Source organism: Cataglyphis hispanica, chromosome 3 (genome assembly GCF_021464435.1).
Source record: "Cataglyphis hispanica isolate Lineage 1 chromosome 3, ULB_Chis1_1.0, whole genome shotgun sequence".
Classification (NCBI taxonomy): Eukaryota; Metazoa; Arthropoda; class Insecta; order Hymenoptera; family Formicidae; genus Cataglyphis; species Cataglyphis hispanica.
The window spans coordinates 197,296-216,890 of NC_065956.1; the positions used below are offsets into that span (position 1 = coordinate 197,296).

Below are 19,595 nucleotides of genomic sequence, written 5' to 3' on the forward strand. Positions count from 1 at the left end.
TCTTCTCTCTCGTGTGTTATAAGCATCATGCGTCTAATCATCTATAAAACCTTCCTTTATTTTCAGGATTTTAAAACGATTATGCATTTCTCTTACATTCGGTAATATCGCATTAATCTGTTTTCATATGTACATTTACGAGTTTCTTTTCAAGTATAAATGGTACATTTTTCATATGAAAAATACTTTCTCTTTAGCATATAAATCTTAATTATGAATGGTACATTTCTCTTGCAAAATATTGCCTTTAGCGATATAAATCTTAATCAATACTTGAAAGATAAATGTAAAAAGTAAATCCCTTCTCATTCGCTAAAAAGGATGAATTGCTTAAAAATTTTTTATTGCCATTTTTCTGATGCGTCCATCTTGCACTTTCTCGTCTTGTTTTCTTTCGTAAAGCAATCTTTAATGTTGCCTGTAGCCACGTCGGATGATAGGAGCGGATTTACGGAGAAAAAGATTTCTGCTGCGAGCGAGCAACGGAAATATACTTCCACGATGCCGCCTGAAACAAATCGTTTATTTGTTCACGTGAAAATATTGCCATGCCCCTTTCCGGGGCAAATTGCGAGTTTCCGGCGGCTCGTTAAGACGGTATCGATTCTGCTTCGACCAGTCCGATATTTAACCCTCATAGAGAGAAAGTACGATAAGTTTCAGCGCGGCTTTTGAAGATATTTTGATTTTAAATACATAGCATTTTCTACTGCAGCAAATTAAAGCAGATTTGTATTACGCATTCGTTATGTAATCAACCATTACGCAATTAATTTACCGTTAATTGCAAACGTGCGCCATAATCCTGGAATTATCTTGTCAAAGAAAATTATGGAAACTAATAATCACTTAGAGTGGAATAATCCAACTGCGCAAGCAAATTTCCTAATTATTAGTATATCGAATAAATTATATTAATTATATTCAGATTGTGGCATCATTTTTAAATAAAATTTAATGAATAAATCATTAAAATATACTCAATATTATTACATATTGATATATTATATTTTTACATTTTCTAATGAAACGTTTCGTTTCATTTTTCTTTTTTTTACAATGCTATTTGTTGTCATTTTCACAAAAGCTTTAATTTCTTTAAAGGGACATGATATCAAATAACGTCGCTTTTCAAATTAATATTATTTTTCTAAAATCCTTTTTTAAACTTCTCAATTATAGTACTAGACGCGTCACAAACATATTTTTCATGCGCATTACATTTTTTTTTTATATGCCCAAAGCATTCCATAATACGTATAAATGTACATTAGCTTAATTGCATACAAATATATAAACAATGCTTCAAGATATCACTTGTAGAAGCAAATGCATATTTGAAAATGGTACACATAGTGCATGGTAAATCTCTCGCACACATACACACAAAGAGAGAGAGAGAGAGAGAGAGAGAGAGAGAGAGAGAGAGAGAATATATAGAAGAGAATTGCCAAATGTGCGTCTACATATGTGTAGTTTTCTCGACAATTTGATATTTTAAACGTTATTTTATGAGATTATACTTTATGAAAATGTTTCTAAAATAATCCAATTATTCGTCTCGATTGTACCACAATAATCATGCATCGGAATAATTTATCCTATTAAATCATAATGATATATTTAGCATCATTGACGACAAACGCACATATATATTTTAATTACAATAGTAATATAATTATCGCGAATAAAACTATTCTCTCACATGTGTAGATAATAGTCGGAGTAAACTTGGTTTGGTAAACGCAATGGACGCGGAATGCCGGTTGGCGGATCGTATATATCGGTTTTGTGTCAGTTGCAGCATGTCGACGCATAGGACTTTCGGTCTACGATATGTCGCGAAACGATAAATTTTTTCGTTTATACGACCGTGCTCTCCGTTCTTTTCAACTTTGGTGTAAAAACGGATAAAACTGTGCGCAGAGAGAAACCGAGAACGCCGCTCTCCTTTCGTTCATATAATTTTCATCAAAGCTTTATTAATTGATTCTAGTTACAGTTCTCGATGAATTTTTCCATTTTCTTTTTTTTTTTTAATTTCCGGTATAGTCATATTATGCAAAACTTTTTTTTTTTTAATTATTACACAAGTTATTATTTGAGATTATTGTTTTTTCGTTATGTGAGATTAGCAAAAGTTATCCATCTACATATTATATATTTCAATAAATATATTAGAAAAAGCAATGGTGCATTCTTCTCTATTTTTGCGGTATTTTTATGAATTTTCGATATTCTCTCTCTCTCTCTCTCTCTCTCTCTCCAAAAAAAATGAATGCTTTGACGCCTAGTGTACAACCAATTCTCACAAATGAAAAAATTATTTTTATATTACGGAGTTCCTACGTTCGTACGTTATAAAATAATCACGCAGATTACAAAATTGCACATCTTCCGAAATTCTTTTTGCAAAATTGACGTTGTGCTTTGCAGATGCGCGATGACGATAATATAACCAGCCGTGCGTTTATTCGACATGCTGCAATCTCCGTAAATTAGAATCCGCCGACGAACTGTGCGAATTTTATGGCGCAAATACGCGAGATGGCTACTAACGTTTATCCACGGATAAAGCACGAACGGCGTGACGGCGATTCGCGCGAGTCGGCCGTCCTCGGTTGCATTTATGCGCCGGATAAAAGCACGCGGACTGTATATTTTTCATTATCTTACTAAGAAGCAGTTCTCGCTCTTTCACCCTTTCCCCTCCTCCCCCTCTCTTTTTTTTTTTTCTTCACTCTTCTTTCTGAGTTATTGCAGCAGCCTCCGTGCAATATATTCACGTTAACGGACATTAAAATCCACAAACAAAGTAAATTGCGAGAGATGGGCAAGTTAATTTTATTTCCTAACAATGACTGGTCCAAACTTGTTTATGGTCCCAACAAAAATGGCTACTTGCCTCGCGTGCCAAAGTTGCAGCGCAAAGCTGGAAAAGAGAATGTTAGAATAGTGGATGGTTCTAATCAATGTATCGCAGTATCTATATTTTAAAAAAGTTTTGAAAAACTTTTTAAATTATTCGTGAAAGTTTATTTGTAAAATACTCGAGATTAAAATAACATTTTAAATAAAATGGAAATTTTTTCTCTCGAAATTTTCTTTATTAACTACAATTTTAAAAAATGTGTATATACGAGAGAGGGAGAGAGAATGGAGAAAGATTTACAATCGAATGTGAAAAATTAGATTCGACGGCAGCGAGTGTTTTAAAAATATACACTGTTGATATTAATCCGATATATTACTTGGCAATCTAAAATGTTGAAATATCAATAGCCATATCTCGTTTCAAAATCTAGCAAAACTTTGATTAAGGTTTTTGTGCGTTGGCTCGATAACTGTATGAGTAGTGTGCATTTTATAATGTTACGCGCTATCGAACTAAAATGGTCTCGTTGATGGAAAAGTTGCTTACTTACGTAAACAAAAGTCGCAAGGATGGAACTTTCTTGCTTTTGACGTTGTCATTCAAAAAAGTATTTCCCAAGAATTTGTTATTGAAAATATTCCTTATTTTAGACAGCATCTCAACGAGGATATCGAAGGAAAGAGGGAAGGGGATTAACACAAATAATGCCATTTATGCTTATTATTTTTCTAATTATTTCGAGATATCTATATTAAACGTGTGTGAGTGTGTAAGTGCTCGTATCCAACGATTAATTAAGCATAATATCCCTCGATCCTAATAACATTTGCAAAAGCCACAACGAGAATCGGGAGCGTTATTCAAAATGCAAAATGCATATTCCGTGTGTAGACGGCGCGATATTGCGCGTCGGAAAAAAAGGAATGTCATTCCGGTGCATCCGTCGAATATCGTCGAGGAAGGAATCCTACGTTTTGCGTAAGCAGTCTCGTAAAAAAGACGCGAATGCGCGCCACGTATCTGCAGCAGAATCATTGTGTATATGGCGAGCGGCTCGCACGCGTGATATTTTTCTCACTTTTTTTTTCCTCTCTCCACGGCCTCGCTCTTCTCAGCCGAGAAACGCGCGTTCTTCTTCGAGGATTCGTCACACGTCACATCGCCGAACGACTGCAAGCTTTTGAAGAATGCATTTGCACGGTACGTCTAAACCGTGGAGCAGAGGAAAGTAAAGGAAAAGGTAAAGGATGGAAACGATCGGGAGCTGTCCGTCGAAGTTATCGAACAGACATCGTGGCGTCGATGGCGAGCGTTGTGAGTGGTGCCTTGCTCTGATATTCTTAATATTTTATATATATATATATACATATACACACACCATTACATCATATAATACAGTCCGTCCATACCTCAGTCTACGAGATCTGTGAAAAACATATTGACGTATAAACGCAAATGCGCTCAACTTTAGAAATGGATCGCAGATTTATTCAAGAGAATATCTCGACATTTTTATAGAAAAGGATTCTTTTCTATATAATTTCTCTTACATTCTTCATAAATGCCTGCAAATATATGTACAATTGACAGGCGACGAAATGTTGAGATATTTAGATAAAGTAAAAAAGATTTATCTCTGAAAAGGAATATTTTGTGCGAAATCGAGGATTGTTTTTATATATCAAATATGTAAAAAAAAAAAATTTAAGTGACTTGAATAAAAAAGAGTGAGTAGGAAGGTGAGAGAAACGAAGTGCATGAGTAGTGGCAGAACGCGAACGTTAAAGTTAACGGGGCATTTGAATGCACAAAGTAGAAAGAGAAAGAGAGAGAGAGAGAGAGAGTACGTGAAAAAGGACATGAGCAGTCGTAGTGATGAATAATACATTTGTCCGGTGGCCGGGCGATACATTATGCCAAATTCTCGCCTTTCCACTGTCGTCCTGCGACGACAATGGTAATGTCGCTTTAAAGACCGGCAGAGAAATCATGCCGAGTTTTAAATGGGGCGCGAATTAAGTGGAAGAGGAGGAACGATGCCGACGACGAATAAAAGATTCTCGATGCAACACGCAGCATCATTGGAGATTGTAACGGACAGATTCTGGAATCTCGTTATGAGCTTTGATGAAATTCGACGCGGCAAAATATTCCTCGTCGACAAATAATATTCAGATACTATTTTATTGAGAAATAATCTTTCATCAGTAATATAAAATACAATAGACGCAAATAGCGGAAGCCAAATTGAGACAAATGTCGTTTCTACTTCGATATCGGCGTACTAATAGATTTTCAATCGTACGCAAATTACGAGAGACTATATATACGCGTATATAAAAGATGAAATGAGTCTTTTACTTTTTTATTGGTGATCTTATAATTTCATTACACGCGCGCATAAAAATTGATTTTACACAGCAAAGCAAAAACCTTTTCACGCTCACGATAAATAAAACGTGGATGCGCAAATATTTCTATTTCGTGTCAAAAGTGTATATATATATATATAATATTTCACGATTTATTTGCGAATATTAAAACAAATGCAAATCTCATTTATCTGCACGCGAAATTGTTTCAAATTTACAATTTTAACGCATGTTTTATCAGGTTTTTGACATTTTAACTAAAAAAAAAACTAGCTTGAGTATGTTAAAAAAATAGAATGGATTACTAGAATTTTAAAATCTTTTCAATTTTATGATCTTAAATTAACTTGACAATTATAATAAAAGTATAATTTTTGCTTTTATTTGATTTTTTACTTTCGATTGCTGCCAAACTAGATTGTTGAATCTATATCAAATATCAAATGTGCGCACACACACACATTAATTTCTATCTACGTATCAAAATTCAATTCATTGCAGGTGATTCTATCAATAAAATTAAATTAAATGTTTCTGCAAAACTCTCGATACGTATACATATATATATTTCATTATTTTATAATAATGTTTATACATATACTAATATATGAACGCTTTACGTTCTTAAAAGTATAATAGAAGATAAATTTGTACAACAGCGATAATATGAGAGAATTTCTAATTATTTAAATATAATTTCCGAGAGCAGTGATGACGCCGAGATTGTCATTGTGTGCGCATTTGTACAATAAATTGCACGTGTTAATTCTGTTTATCTAAGCTGCTTTGGAGAGAGAGAGAGAGAGAGAGAGAGAGAGAGAGAGAGAGAGAGAGAAAGAGAGAAGAGGAAGAGTTGGACGCGGTACGTGCTGGCAATAATTCTCGCGCTTTTTCGCGCGTGCTTCTCCTCCACGTGCATTTCCATGTCGTCGAACGCGCTTTTATCATTCTGCGTCGCCTGCGTCGGTCGGGCGACAGGTAAAGGCGCGAAAAACTTGTGGAAATAAGGGGGAGTTACGAGGCGGGCTTGTAAGCCGGAAACGAACGCTTCCTCGCGGAGACGATTACGAGCGGAGATGTATGCACGGCATGTTCCTGTCCGCGTTTAAAGCTTTTCGCGCTGACTGCACGATATTTTCCCTCACCTTGCTCTAATATTTTTTTTTCTCTCTTTGCTTTTGGATCGTTTGTGCTTCTCTCATTTCTTTCGTCGTTCCTTTCTCCTCTCGCGTTCCTTTTTTTTTTTCTTCTATATTCAATTTTTATTTGACTTTCCGGTTTGTCATTAACGTTCAACGTGTCGCGACGCTCCGAAAGTAATTACGAATGCCGGAGAATTTCTCGATACGCGCAATCAGCGATGCAATCATGTGCTCGAGAAATCTTTCGCAGAATCGGTTAAAGTAATAAACGACGGGCCGTAATGTTTCTTTTCCTCCTAAATGAAGTGCTAAATCTGTTTTTCATTGTCAAATATCTTTATATTGAACGCGCACGATAATATAGTTTAATACTCGCATACATATTTTCTCAATTAATCGGATTCTTGGCGGTTTTTATAGGACACTTTATCGACTATGTTCGATACTGAAAGTCCGAAGAAAAAAGTGGTAATACGGCGGTAAATGATAAGCGGGCAGAGTGCACGTGTAAAAGTAGTTTGGAAATTTAATAAACCACGTTGGGAAGAGGCATTCCAAAGCAAGTATCAGAATTTCTTAGGGTTAATGCCCCGTGAGCGAAATATCCTAAGAAAAAGTAACTTCAATATTGGAGCGCCGCGTTCTCTTCTTGGGTGTGTCGGCGCTGCTTATTTAACCGAACTCGCGAGAGCTTACGAAGGCATGATAGAATGTCCAAAAATAATCCTCCATATAGAGCTCAGCTTGTGGTAAACTCGAGTAAGCTACTTTTCTCCCGCAACCAACAACCGGTTTAGCTTGTCAGCCTTTTGCCACATGCATTTCAATTTTTATCAAAATAAATCTTACGTCTTAGTAGTATTTTTCAAGTATTTACATATTTACAAAATGGTTAAAATGGTTAAAATTTATTCGACAAATGGGTCATATTTGTAATATATTACTACTCTTGTTATATTATGATAATTAATAATTTTATAAAGAATAATATGAAAAGAGGAGCACTGTGTGTGTGTGAGGAACCATACATGGACAACTGTTTTGTATGTATAATATAGTGTATAGATCTACTATAATAATAATCGAGAGTTTATTCAAAGTCACTTGATTTTTCACGTCTTTTGGCATCGAAACGGTTAACATTACAAGAATCCCTTATATTTGACGCAACTTGGCGCGCGCGTTGACGTGTTTTTGGCCGCGGAAGAAGGCGAATATAACTGTTGGCCGCAGTGATATGCATCTTCCGCATGTCGCCGTTTCACATTTGCAGAAATGATAATTGCGGCGCGTGCCACGCATCGGTGATTTCTCGTCGCTCTACAAATCGTGGGATTAGCATTTGCCTGCCATACCCCGAGGCGTTTCCGATTTTCGTGCCGACACCGGCACTCATTCCGTCGACGGTGACGATGACGATAATGACGCCGTGTACAATTTCAGCGCAGAAACTCGGAATCAACGTGTGTTGCGACGACGATGAATGCTTGTTACGACTTTGCTTTTGAATAAGTTTGCGTGTACGTTGAATAATTTCTATTTGTGAGCAGTAAGCGCATGAAGAAAAATTAATAGAGCTCTGCCGCGCGTCCTAATTAATAACGCCGTTAATTAGATGATTACGGAAGCGCTTTCAGACATTATTGTGGGATAGAATTTCATATAAACAAGATGCAAATGGAAATAACATTGTAGGAGAAAAGTATGAGGGCTTTACGATTAGATTATGCGATACATACTTTAATTGCAAATATAAACCAATAGTTTTATTAATAAAATTCTGCTCGAGTAATAATGCTCGCATCTTTCTCACTAGTATTACATGTATATAGGTGTAGGAAGAAAAATTGTTCGCGAGAAGCGTCACGGCGATGCGGCCGTAATAAAATGTCGGGAAAAATGCATAATATCGTTCACTAACAGCTTCATTTCTATTCCCGAGAGTTCAGAGGTCGTGAAATATAAGCATTTCGCGAATTGAATTTGCATAACGCGCACATACATCCATCCCACTGGGCCAATTGTAAAAATGCAAAGAACGCCGAAAAGTGGATGTTAATTAATGTCGGACATCCGGGTATAAAAGGAAGAGAGGGGAAAAAAAAAAAAAAAAACATCGACGAGACGGGAAGAGACGCGCATTTTCTCGATTTCACATTTATATTAAAAGTTTTGCACGTTAAATGAAGGCCGCGCGCGACCTTTATTCCCGTGATAAAACGTATATAATATAGAGACAGCTTGGTCTCTCCGCAATGCACACTACATTACGTGGCACGCATAATAAGAGCGCGGAGACAAATGGATGGCGGCAAAGCATAATGGTACAAAGGAAAGACATAATACACCATCGGTCGGAGAGAAGTGCGCGTTTATAAACAAAGCCGGCGGGTGTAAACTCGCACGCGTGGCGATCATCCGCTTATTATGAATTTATTACGATGCGTCGTCGCTTGGATTCGCATTAGCTAACTATTGTATAAAGTATAAACCGTTGATTAAATTGTGCCGCTATCGCGACATCGAGTTTATACGTCTTGAGAATCGCTAAAAATTTCCGTCTTCCCTTTTCATATATATATAATATCCATAATGATCAAAAAATGAGAGAATATTTGAAATATTCGATTTTATCGAATAAAAAGCATTGTTTGCGTTGTATGCCTCGATGCATTACCCGAGGGCAATACGATACATTAGTGGGTTAAATGCATTAATGAACCATTCCGGCATTCCCCGGATCGACACCGGAACTTGAAACTCTCTCTCTCTCTCTCTCTCTCTCTCTCACGCGCAAGCTTTGTTTGCTCATTTATTTGCTTATTTATTTAAACGCATATGAGCACACAGAGAGCGGTGGCGGCGGCGTGCTACGAAATTACGAGCGACGCGGTTTTCAGTGCCTCGGAGAGCACAGGTGCAACCGCGGGGATCCGCAGCTCTCTCCCGCGCGCTGTAATCTAAAATTCATTTTCCGAATGAATCCGGAATGAAGCCGATGCATCGAGCGTTTCCGCCGGGCGGAAGTCTGTTATGCGGCCCGCAAAATTTCGGATGGCTATGGATTACATACGGTGTGTACGTAGTGTACGCACATTGCGTTTCGCCTTGCAGGATTTACGCGCCGCTTCAAATCTCCCGGATTATGACAGCGCAATTTTAATACAGCGCTCTCTTTTTGCATAGATGTTACATGCATCGATATTATTTTTAATCATGTATATATATATATATTTTATTATTTTCCATGTGTTGTACACGTATACGCACACACGCGCATAAATATATGTATATAATTGTTGATATCACACAGATGTTTGACAACAGAGTGCTTTTAGTCCGTTGTGTTTAAATATGTATATGGCTATTATTATTATTATTATTATTATTATTATATGTTTTGTAATTACGTAATAACGTAACATGTGACATCTTGTTCAATATTTGTATGCAGAAATTAAAAAAAGAAAATTGAAATAGGAAAAATGTAAAAGTTTTTATATACAGTATTTCTTTTGCTATATATTTATAAATGATTAATATAAAGTAATAATTTATTTGAATTAAAATTGTGTTTGAAATATTTAGCTTATATCTTATACACGAATCAAAAATAAATATTTCAAAAATGTATTTCTCGCTACATACAGACTTCAAGTACTTAAAATAATTAATAAGTAATTAAAATAATGATTTTTCTCTCATATCTTCCATAGATAGTAAAATATTTGAGTACTATTTTTGTTAATTAATTATATACTCATTCCATTTATTTTTCTCTTAATTCGTTTTTAGATATTCATTTTTTATTCATATCTTATTTAAAAATTAGATTAAATCGATATTTTATATATATATAATTTAAATAATTAATGCTTGTATTTGAAATATTCTTGCTCGCATTTATATATAATTGATGATAAATCTTTCATCCGCGCTATCAATTTTTGTATGTGATTTAATTGAAAAGAGAGTCGCTACAAGAAAGATGACATACACATACGTATTCAGCGCACATCCCCTTTAATTTAAAGAGTGCAGGTGGACATAAGAGCGATGATAAGAGAGTCGACGGAACAAAAGCATACAACAAAACACCGTAAAAACGGATGAAATCAATTACTTTTATGGAAGAACGCTAAAGTACGTTACCAACCACGTTTTCTTTCATTTTAAGAAGGAGAAGAGTAACACGCGCAGTGTGACAAAAAGAAAACTTAATCAAGGAAACAACGACGGCCAATTATTTCTACATTTTTCCTTTTACGTTGTAAACTGTTATTTCCTTTCAAATCGAATCTTCATTAAGTGCGGCTACGTAATGGAGATGCTACTTTCGCTCCTAACGCTTTTTCAATAACGCAGAGTCGTAAATAATGAACATTGTGGTTATGCAATCTTATAAAACGTTGAGGAACATACAGCGGATTTTAACAAGAGGGAGTAAAACTCTAATCGTGAACTGCGCTTGTCGGAAAGTTATGAACTTCTTGTCACATCGCTGGGGGAGTGAGCAACTTGCAGAAATTAAATAGAATCAAAATTAGAACTCGCCGTGCTGTAACGATCCGCGAATCGGAGGATAACTTTGGTTCGCGTTTTAACCGTGGCATTTTGACATTTCCATTATACAAATTTTGCTCGAAAATCAATTTTCAAGTGTCCGCAGACTTGTCGCTTTACCGGGAGAAACGGATAAAGTGGTCGGATAATTATTAACTCTGCATTTTGCGTAACAAATGTTAATAATATATAACAAGTTCCTTTCACGTAAATGTAGAATCCTCACAATTAAACGCTCTCGAATTATTACTTTTTTAGTTGCTGTTGCGTTATACGCTCGCATTGCACCTCTTTATCATACGCCTTCTAACATTTATGTGTACAGGAAGGAAAAAAAGACGTGTGAAATATGTGTGTGTGTGTGTTATAGAAGACCTCGTCGTAGAGATGCGAGAGAAACGACACGCGTACTGCGCGAGCGGCGATAAAAATCCGAGAACGAAAACCCTGCCGCGAAATAAAATAGGGAACGTTGCCAGGCGTGTTCGATAAGCCCATCCCTGGTGGACGTTCCGCATTTCACCGCGAGTTGGACAGGTTCATGGTTGTCGATAGGGATGGGGGGGGGAGGAAAAAGGAGAAGGCCGGCTTGGAAACTGATCTGAAACGTTTTCCCGACCCCCGATTGTACACACACGTCTCGGTTCTCCCTTGCCTGAGGAGAAACAAACGTTGAAAGCTCTCGCGAGAAAGACGAGGAACACGTACACAAATACATACAACACAACATGAAAACCGTAGTCCATCGACTTTCGTCTTGTTTCTTTTCTATCTACTCTCTTTTTGTTATCCGTTTCATTCGTTATTTCAATAATTTTGCTTTTCTCGCCGTAGAGTGTAAAATTTATAAAAATTGTGCGCAAAAATTAAATTCCTTAAACATATACGTATAAATGTTGTGTAATTATATACTAGCTATTATAAATAATAATAACTATATTTTACAATTTAAATTAATAATTTATACGAATAATCAGATATTGTATAATATTGAATATTTTACCATTAAAATAATTAATTTTATTCTTTTATATTTAACTTTATATGCAATATTCATGCGATCCCAATTCCAATTTTATTTTATTCATTAAATCTATTTATTACTCGACTTAATGTTTTATGACATTTTCTTATTTTCTGACTGGATAATAAACTTCCATTAATTATTAGAATGACACGGTTCCATTAGCTTTATTAAATGCGGAGGATTAGATTTGTGGATTTTTCCTCCGGTGTTAAACGAGCGAATTTTGTACAGACGAATGATGAAAAAAAATTGACACAGAAAAATATCTGATCTATCAGCGGGTTTTTTTTTTAACTAAATTATTACGAGGAAGATGAAAATAATTGCGAATAATTAATTTGTCTATTAGTTTATAACTTGTATAAATAGCCAATTTATATTCGCACGATAACTAATAGTCGCTATGGAATATATGGAATACGCACAATCAAATGATGTAATCTTTGCAGATTTCTTTTGATGATGGTAGTGTTAAATGTGAAACGATCGAATCATGAAAAAGTCAAGTCTCCATTGTTCATGCTTGTAATGATAATCTTTATGAAAGTAAAATTGTAATGAACGATATGGAAAAAAAGTGTTTCTTATATTTGAAAACAGCGTATCAATGATATGCTTGTAGAAATAAAACTTATATATTAATGGATTAAAAAAATGGCGGAATATTGACGACGTCTCGTCAAACGTTTAGGAAATAGCGAAGTGTAGGTAGAATAGGTAGAGTAAGTAACTTGACATGTCTACCAAGTTCGTAGCGAAACCATTTGACGTCTCGTCGTGATACTCGTCGCACTTGCCTACTTATCGGGAAAATCAACCTCTCTCTCTCTCTCTCCTATCAGGAACTTGCTAACGAAATACTCTCGGATATGCCGGTAGCCTATATATGTATATACACATACACACACACACACACACACACACACACACACACACGCACACATTCATACACATACTATCGTTTTGCGAGAGAAGTTTAAGTTTAATTACCGGGGGGGATATTCATCCCCTCTTCCCCGCATCAAGTTCACCTCTCATTTCACGAGCATGGCATTTGTAAGTGACCGCGCGATGCATAGAGACGCGATGGTTCCTCCGAGTTTCGAAATTTCATCTTACATTAACTCGGTTCGCAAAAACTCGTTGGCTTTTATGAGAAAATCTTGCCAGTTTTTAATTTCATGAAAAGTTTGCGCATGTTTAAGAGAGCTCAATAGATAAATTAAATAAGTAGAAAAAAAAAAGTGCGACAACAAAAATTTCATTGGGGGAAAAAAATTGTACAAACTTTTCTTTATTATTTTAATTAATATTTACAAGACTTTTAATACTTTTAATACTTGAGCAATAATTGGCAATTGTACGTTATTACAAATATTATGTATTAAAGTAAAATAAATCTTGGGTCTTTCAGACATTTTTATGCATATCGAGAGAAAGAATGATCTCATCAATGATAATACTTTGTATTTTTACATCTTTTAATTTATAAGAAGACAATCTATCGCGCGGAGTGTTTTCTACTCATTTGCCCAATCTGACTGTGTCGGGTAGAGAAGATTCAATGAGGTATAGAATCGATGAACTTAGTCGACGAGAATTTCTCGTCAAAATTCCGAACCGTGAGAATCTTGACGAGATCGGAATAATAAGAGCTCTTCGGTATTAAATTAATTTGAGTTGCAGCCAAATAATGTATATATCACGTGATGGAAGAAATTTAGATTGACATAACTTTGTTCGGTACAATCTTGCTCGTAAACAATTATTTCATAGCGGATCTCTGTTGTAATATATTCGTACATAACTTTTACATATTTTTTATTTCTGTAAATAGTTTTTTTTTAATATACACTTTCCGAAATATTTTACATATATACTAAATAAATATATTGCTGAACGATTTTCTTTTTGATGTTTGCGTATCAATGACCGAAAGACTTTAAAGAGTTAATAATCGATTGTAAAATCAGTCAAGTATCGATACAAGAGAACACTTGATCGCCTCCGATAATGACGATTGGAAAGTTTCGTATGTTATAAACGCGGATCGATACTAACGAGAAGCGATTTCCATTGAAATAATTCGAGGGGAGAGAAAACGTTGGAGCGCCATTGGAGCGCGAGACAAAAAAGAGATAAAAGAGAGAGTCGATCGTACAGAGGCGCGAGCGAGAGCCGACTCTTGGAGAAAAAAAGAAACGAGCGGATGGAAGTCGCAAGGTCGCGCCCCGGGTATATAAAACTAGTTTGAACGAGCGGAATCGGATGATATCCCGGACTGGAGTAGACAAAGGCGGACGGAGAAAAATAGAGGGACAGCACAAGTGAGATGGCGCGATCATCCATCCGGAATTAAATTGGCCGCGGGCGAGATGCTCGCGAAGCCGTGAAATTACCATTTTGAAGCTGCAACGCGCTTTCAAAGCCATGTCTCTTTTTGCTCGCGCGAGCTGTCGCACCCGCGATCTTATTAGTGGTATTCACGGTCACCTATCGCCAAAGGCGAATAACACATACGCCACGTGGAGACAAACGCGAGCGTCGTGTCGCGATAAGCTGACTAAGGCCTCAGTCTACTCTAACAGGACGAAAAATGGATGATGATTTTTATGAATTTTTTTTTTTTTTTACAATATCAGAAAGAATATTATAAATTGATCTTTTTGGCATTTTATACATGTTTTCGTTGATGTTTAAATATACGTCAGTATTTTTCACCTTGGATATTTAGCTTCTTTCGTTTAATTCCAGCCTCTGCGCGTAGCGTGTTCAAAAATGACTCCATGACATTCTCGTATAATATATCGTTTAAAAATAAAAAAGTCTAGTTTTATTCCGCAGGATATTTTTAGAGTACTGAAACTAATTTTATTAGAAAAAGTTGAAAAACAAGGAAATAATGTAATTGTAAAATTAGATAGAAACATCTAATTTTAAAATGTCAATTTTGCTGATATTTTTCTATTTCTCAAAGAGAAATACAAAAAGACAACGATATCGTCGTTGCAAGTAGTTTTGTTTCGCAAAAGATCAAAGAAATGAAATAAAAGCGTGCAAATTAGAAACTTACACATTGCTTCCTCACAATTTTATTTCTCGCACAAAGTTTCTCCTCAAAGCAAGCGGGTTTTTTAATTTTGGCTTCCTTATAGAGGAAGCTTTGTCAGCGAAATAAAAAATGATAAAGAAGCAACGTGCAAATTTCTAATTTACATGCTTATTCATGTAAAAAAAATTTTGTATTTTAATATTTAAAAATTAGAAAGTTAGAGCGTGCACAAACATTTCTCAAAAAATTTCAAATTTCAAAAGTGAACCCTTTCACAGATTCTCGTCAAATTCAATATCAACCATCCTTTAATATATACTGTACTTCATGCAAAAAAGTTTAGCCTGACATCTCAAAATTTGCGAAAGTTAGCTAACATTTTTTTGAGCAAACTTTTTTGAAAAATTAAAAATGTTTTAAAATTCAAAACATTATATGAATTTTTATAAAAACAGTAAATAAAAATGTTATTACTACTTTACTTGTGTGTCAAATTATAGTATATAATTGTAGCAATGTAGCTCAAGCAATTCTTACAGAGTTTAAATTTTTGATCAATCCGTATATACATACACAAATACGTGACATTAAAAAAAAGTGACATTTTGAAATATTCTGAACACATTAACATAGAAAATATGAAAAAATTTTTCACGGAAACAAAACTTCCTTTAAAACTTCCCTGAAGACGTAAGAAAATAATTTTTTTAAATTTTAATTAGTACACTATTGAGAATACTATTCAGTATTCTCAATCCCCTCCCCCCCAAAAAAAAAAAACAATGAAAGTGGACCGGCTTTTTTATTTTAGACAATTATACAAGAAACAGTAATATCACACTTTTGTATTTGAACACGCTACGCGCAGAGATTGGCATTGAACGAAAAGAAGCTAAATATTTAAGACACTGGCGTGTTAATTAAACATCAATTGAAACATATGTAAAAAGTCAATTTTTAATATTCTTCAAGAAAAAAAAATTCTAAAAATCATTAACTTCTCATATTGCTAGAATAGACTGCACCCTTAAAAGAACCAAACTGGAAAGAAACAAAGAAATGTCGTTAAAATATTTTCTTTACGAGTACACGTTCTCACATCGTAATCTTCGCTGATTAAATCGTAACAGACACGTTGTCGAGGCGAATAACGCATTCGCTCATTGAACGAGAATCGAACAAAGAGAGGCGCTAACAAATCGTGTATCGATCGCGCGGAAGAACCTTGAGTTGGTTAATTGCTAATTAACGCGGAATCCTTGCGGACTATAGAATGCGGAAAGCAAAGTGGAAGTAATCTTTTTGAATTCCTTCTGTTGGAAAAATTTGGACGGGCTCGGCGTAATCTCGCCGAAGGATCGGCATTAATTAAGTGCTTTCCCGAAAGAAAAGAGCTTCCCTCTCTTGTGAAACGAGTTACCGCGCGAGGGCTTAAGTTCTAAAAGGAGCAACGGAGGAATGAGAAAAAAAGATTATCCAGAGCACACGAAAGAAAAAAAAAAAAGGGCGACACCACTTATGTTACGTCGTCTTCCATATATGCTTTTTACTCGGTATAACAGAGCCAGCAGAACGCGTATAGACGAGAATGATGCTCTTTCAATAATCTTCTATATAAATTTATTCTGTTCACTTCGGTCTAGTGGTTGCGAAACTTTAATTTGATTGGATAACTCGGAAATGCTATAACCTTTTACGACAGATATATCCAGACATATAATGCTATAATAAAGACATTAATTTTTTTATGTATATATATTAGTTTATAGGGTAGCATAAAATGGTAGAATTGATATTAACAGAAACAACTTTACGCAACACAATGAATGAGGATTATAATATTTAAAAATGTTTCAGTGTTCATAATTTTCAAATTCTCATTTATAATCGTTTGATGGGTTTTCTCGATATTGGTTGGTTTTTATTTAAAAATGCAAAATTAATATTTTTTTCTTTCAATGCTTTTATTTTATTAATTTAAAAATAAGGATGTTTTAATATTCTTTAACTTTCTTTTTTGATTTTTAAATTTTTAATAAAAAGGCCGTCGAAATGAAGTCCGGACTTTCCAAGTACGCTTTAATCCGTTGCAGTAAAGAGCGTCATTTCGAGGATCTGACAAAAAGCGCAAAATAAAACGAAAAGAATGAAGAAAAAGGGCGGACCAAGTAACTGAAAGCGTTAATAGAACATAAAAAGAGGGATCGCGTGCAGCGAAAATCTGTAGAGAAAGTTTGGCCACCACCAAGATGGAAGAGTCTTTGAGTCACCGAGTATATGTGTAATAACGCGTGTCTTTTATCGCGTGTACGCGCAACCAGACGGTCACACGTTGAATTTACCTCAAAGGTGATTTCAAGCTCGACTATCGAGATAAAAGAATGAGAGAGCAAGGGTGAGTCAATTAACGGTATGCATAATTACAGCGTAAGAAGAACATACGAAAAAAAAAAAAAATAACAGTCATTGTTATTTCGCTAACGCATCTCCACCTCTCTATTTTTCTCTCTCACCTATTCGCAGAAAAATTATCATCCGTCGCCTTACTTAAAATCGAGTACAGATTAAATAAATCAGCATAAACAATCACAAACAAACATCAACAAACGAGTATCAACAGAACGTAAATTAATAATTTTTTAAACAATTTTGTTAGATAATTTTTTAATAAAATTTTCTATAAAAAAGATGCTTATGAAATTATTAATTAAATGACGTTTTTAATGCCGATATTTATAGATATTTGTGCGTAATTCTTGGTTCGCTTGGTTTGAACCCGGTTAAACACAGCGCTCTCGCAATATAAATAAAACTTGAGTGCTTTTATTCAGCGATTAATTATGACTCGGTGGTTGTGGTGATCAAAATTTATCAATTTATTATTATATTATAACTATACATTACAGTTATACATTATAGTTATTATATTAATTATTAATTTATTTTACATATCTTCTACTTGATTCAAGAGAAATTATTCATATAGGCTTTACGATGATAAATTATTCAACTAAATAAATAATTTACGCTATTTTATGTGAGAGAATATTTGAAGTATTAATAAAGCATGATAATACGAGAACAATTTTAGAAAAATTAATATTGGCGTTAATATACAATGTCTACAATGCTGACATTATTAGTATCATTTTTTACATTACATTTCTTTAATTTTACGACGATCGACGATATCATAAACTTGAGAGATTTAGATGTGATGCATAAATTGCTCGTCAGAATCATTTATTACTCCGCATAATAGGACAAACCACGCCATCACTGACAGTTCAAACCGTGTAGTACCCTATCATTTACGAATGTTTCCGGAATAGTATTCCCAATCCCTTAACCCTCTAAGCGCGTAATCTCTTGACGCTATGGACGAGCATCGAATATCGTAACACCGAGTTATTCGAGTATTGACACACTCGCACTCTCAATCCTCTCGTCCCGAGAACGGTTCTCGAGCGCGGCCGCAAAGGGTGGAGGGTTGGTCGTTGTGGCTTAAGAGGATGCTGGGCGGAAAAGGTGGGAAAAGTTTACGCCGGCATGACGGAATAAATCGTCGATCCGACAGGTGTAAGTTGTACGATCAGCGTAAACTCGAATCCGCAACTGCTCTACCCACAACTTTTCGTAACACAAACACGCGCACGAATGGATCCGTGTGGTATGGTGTGGTGACGCGTTATCTCATCGTCCTCGTCTTCCACGGTTTCCGACGAGAGTTTCGTGGGAAAATTTTGGCGTCCGCCAAAGTACGTGCCTCCTCCTGCTCGCGTCGCTCTTTTGCGGGGAACAATGGAATCTCGTTGGATGACATCGAGTCAATATACATTTGCGAAGCGAAACTCAGTTGTAATATATCGAGTTGAGAATATATGAAACTTTATTTACGGAGAAATAAGCATACGCGATTAAAGTATAAATTATTATTTGAATAATACATATGGATAACAGCTCTATTAATAATTTATTCATTATTTTTGAAATACAAATGAGCGATAACAAGATAATCAAACATATATATATATATATATATATATATATATATATATATATATATATATATATTAAAAAATTGATTTCTCCCAAAATCGAATGCTGAGTTAATCATCAATTTGTCATATATTAGTCATTAATCCAACAAGTCAGGTTTAGCAACAAAATATTAAACCTTTCATGTTTATCATCGTAAAATTTGTCACATAGAATTTATAATTTATATCCATTTATAATTGACGTGACGTAATTTAACGAGCAAAATTTATAAATGGATATATAGTGCGAATATATTATTTATAGATATGCGAGTGATATTTATAAATGAATTCCATTCTGATTACAGTATCGATCGGACATGAGGAGGGCGACTTATTTGATCGTCGTAACGATCTTGCTGTCAGTGACGGCGCGCAATGCCCTCGCAGAACTTTACACCGCTTTAGCGGATATGGAGGAGCTGCTCGAAACGGAAGCTGTGCTGATTGACACTCTAAACGGGTTCATCACGGCGCAAGAGCAACGATTGGCGACTCTAAGAAGGTAAGAGCATCGATAGTTT

The 19,595-nt window shown here is 35.2% G+C and overlaps 1 protein-coding gene across 2 annotated transcripts in view; it reads left to right on the forward strand.

Annotated features, from left to right (window-relative positions):
- The window catches only part of LOC126859538 (prolyl 4-hydroxylase subunit alpha-2), a 79,876-nt gene that overhangs the window by 40,012 nt on the left and 20,269 nt on the right, over positions 1-19,595 (forward strand). The window contains exon 3 of one of the 2 annotated variants that reach the window (XM_050610934.1): positions 19,380-19,576. In XM_050610934.1, the coding sequence (XP_050466891.1) occupies positions 19,392-19,576 (185 nt within the window). In that variant the 5' untranslated portion in view covers positions 19,380-19,391. Of the gene's footprint in view, positions 1-19,377; positions 19,577-19,595 lie in introns of both variants that reach the window. The other variant, XM_050610935.1, reaches the window with a different exon arrangement.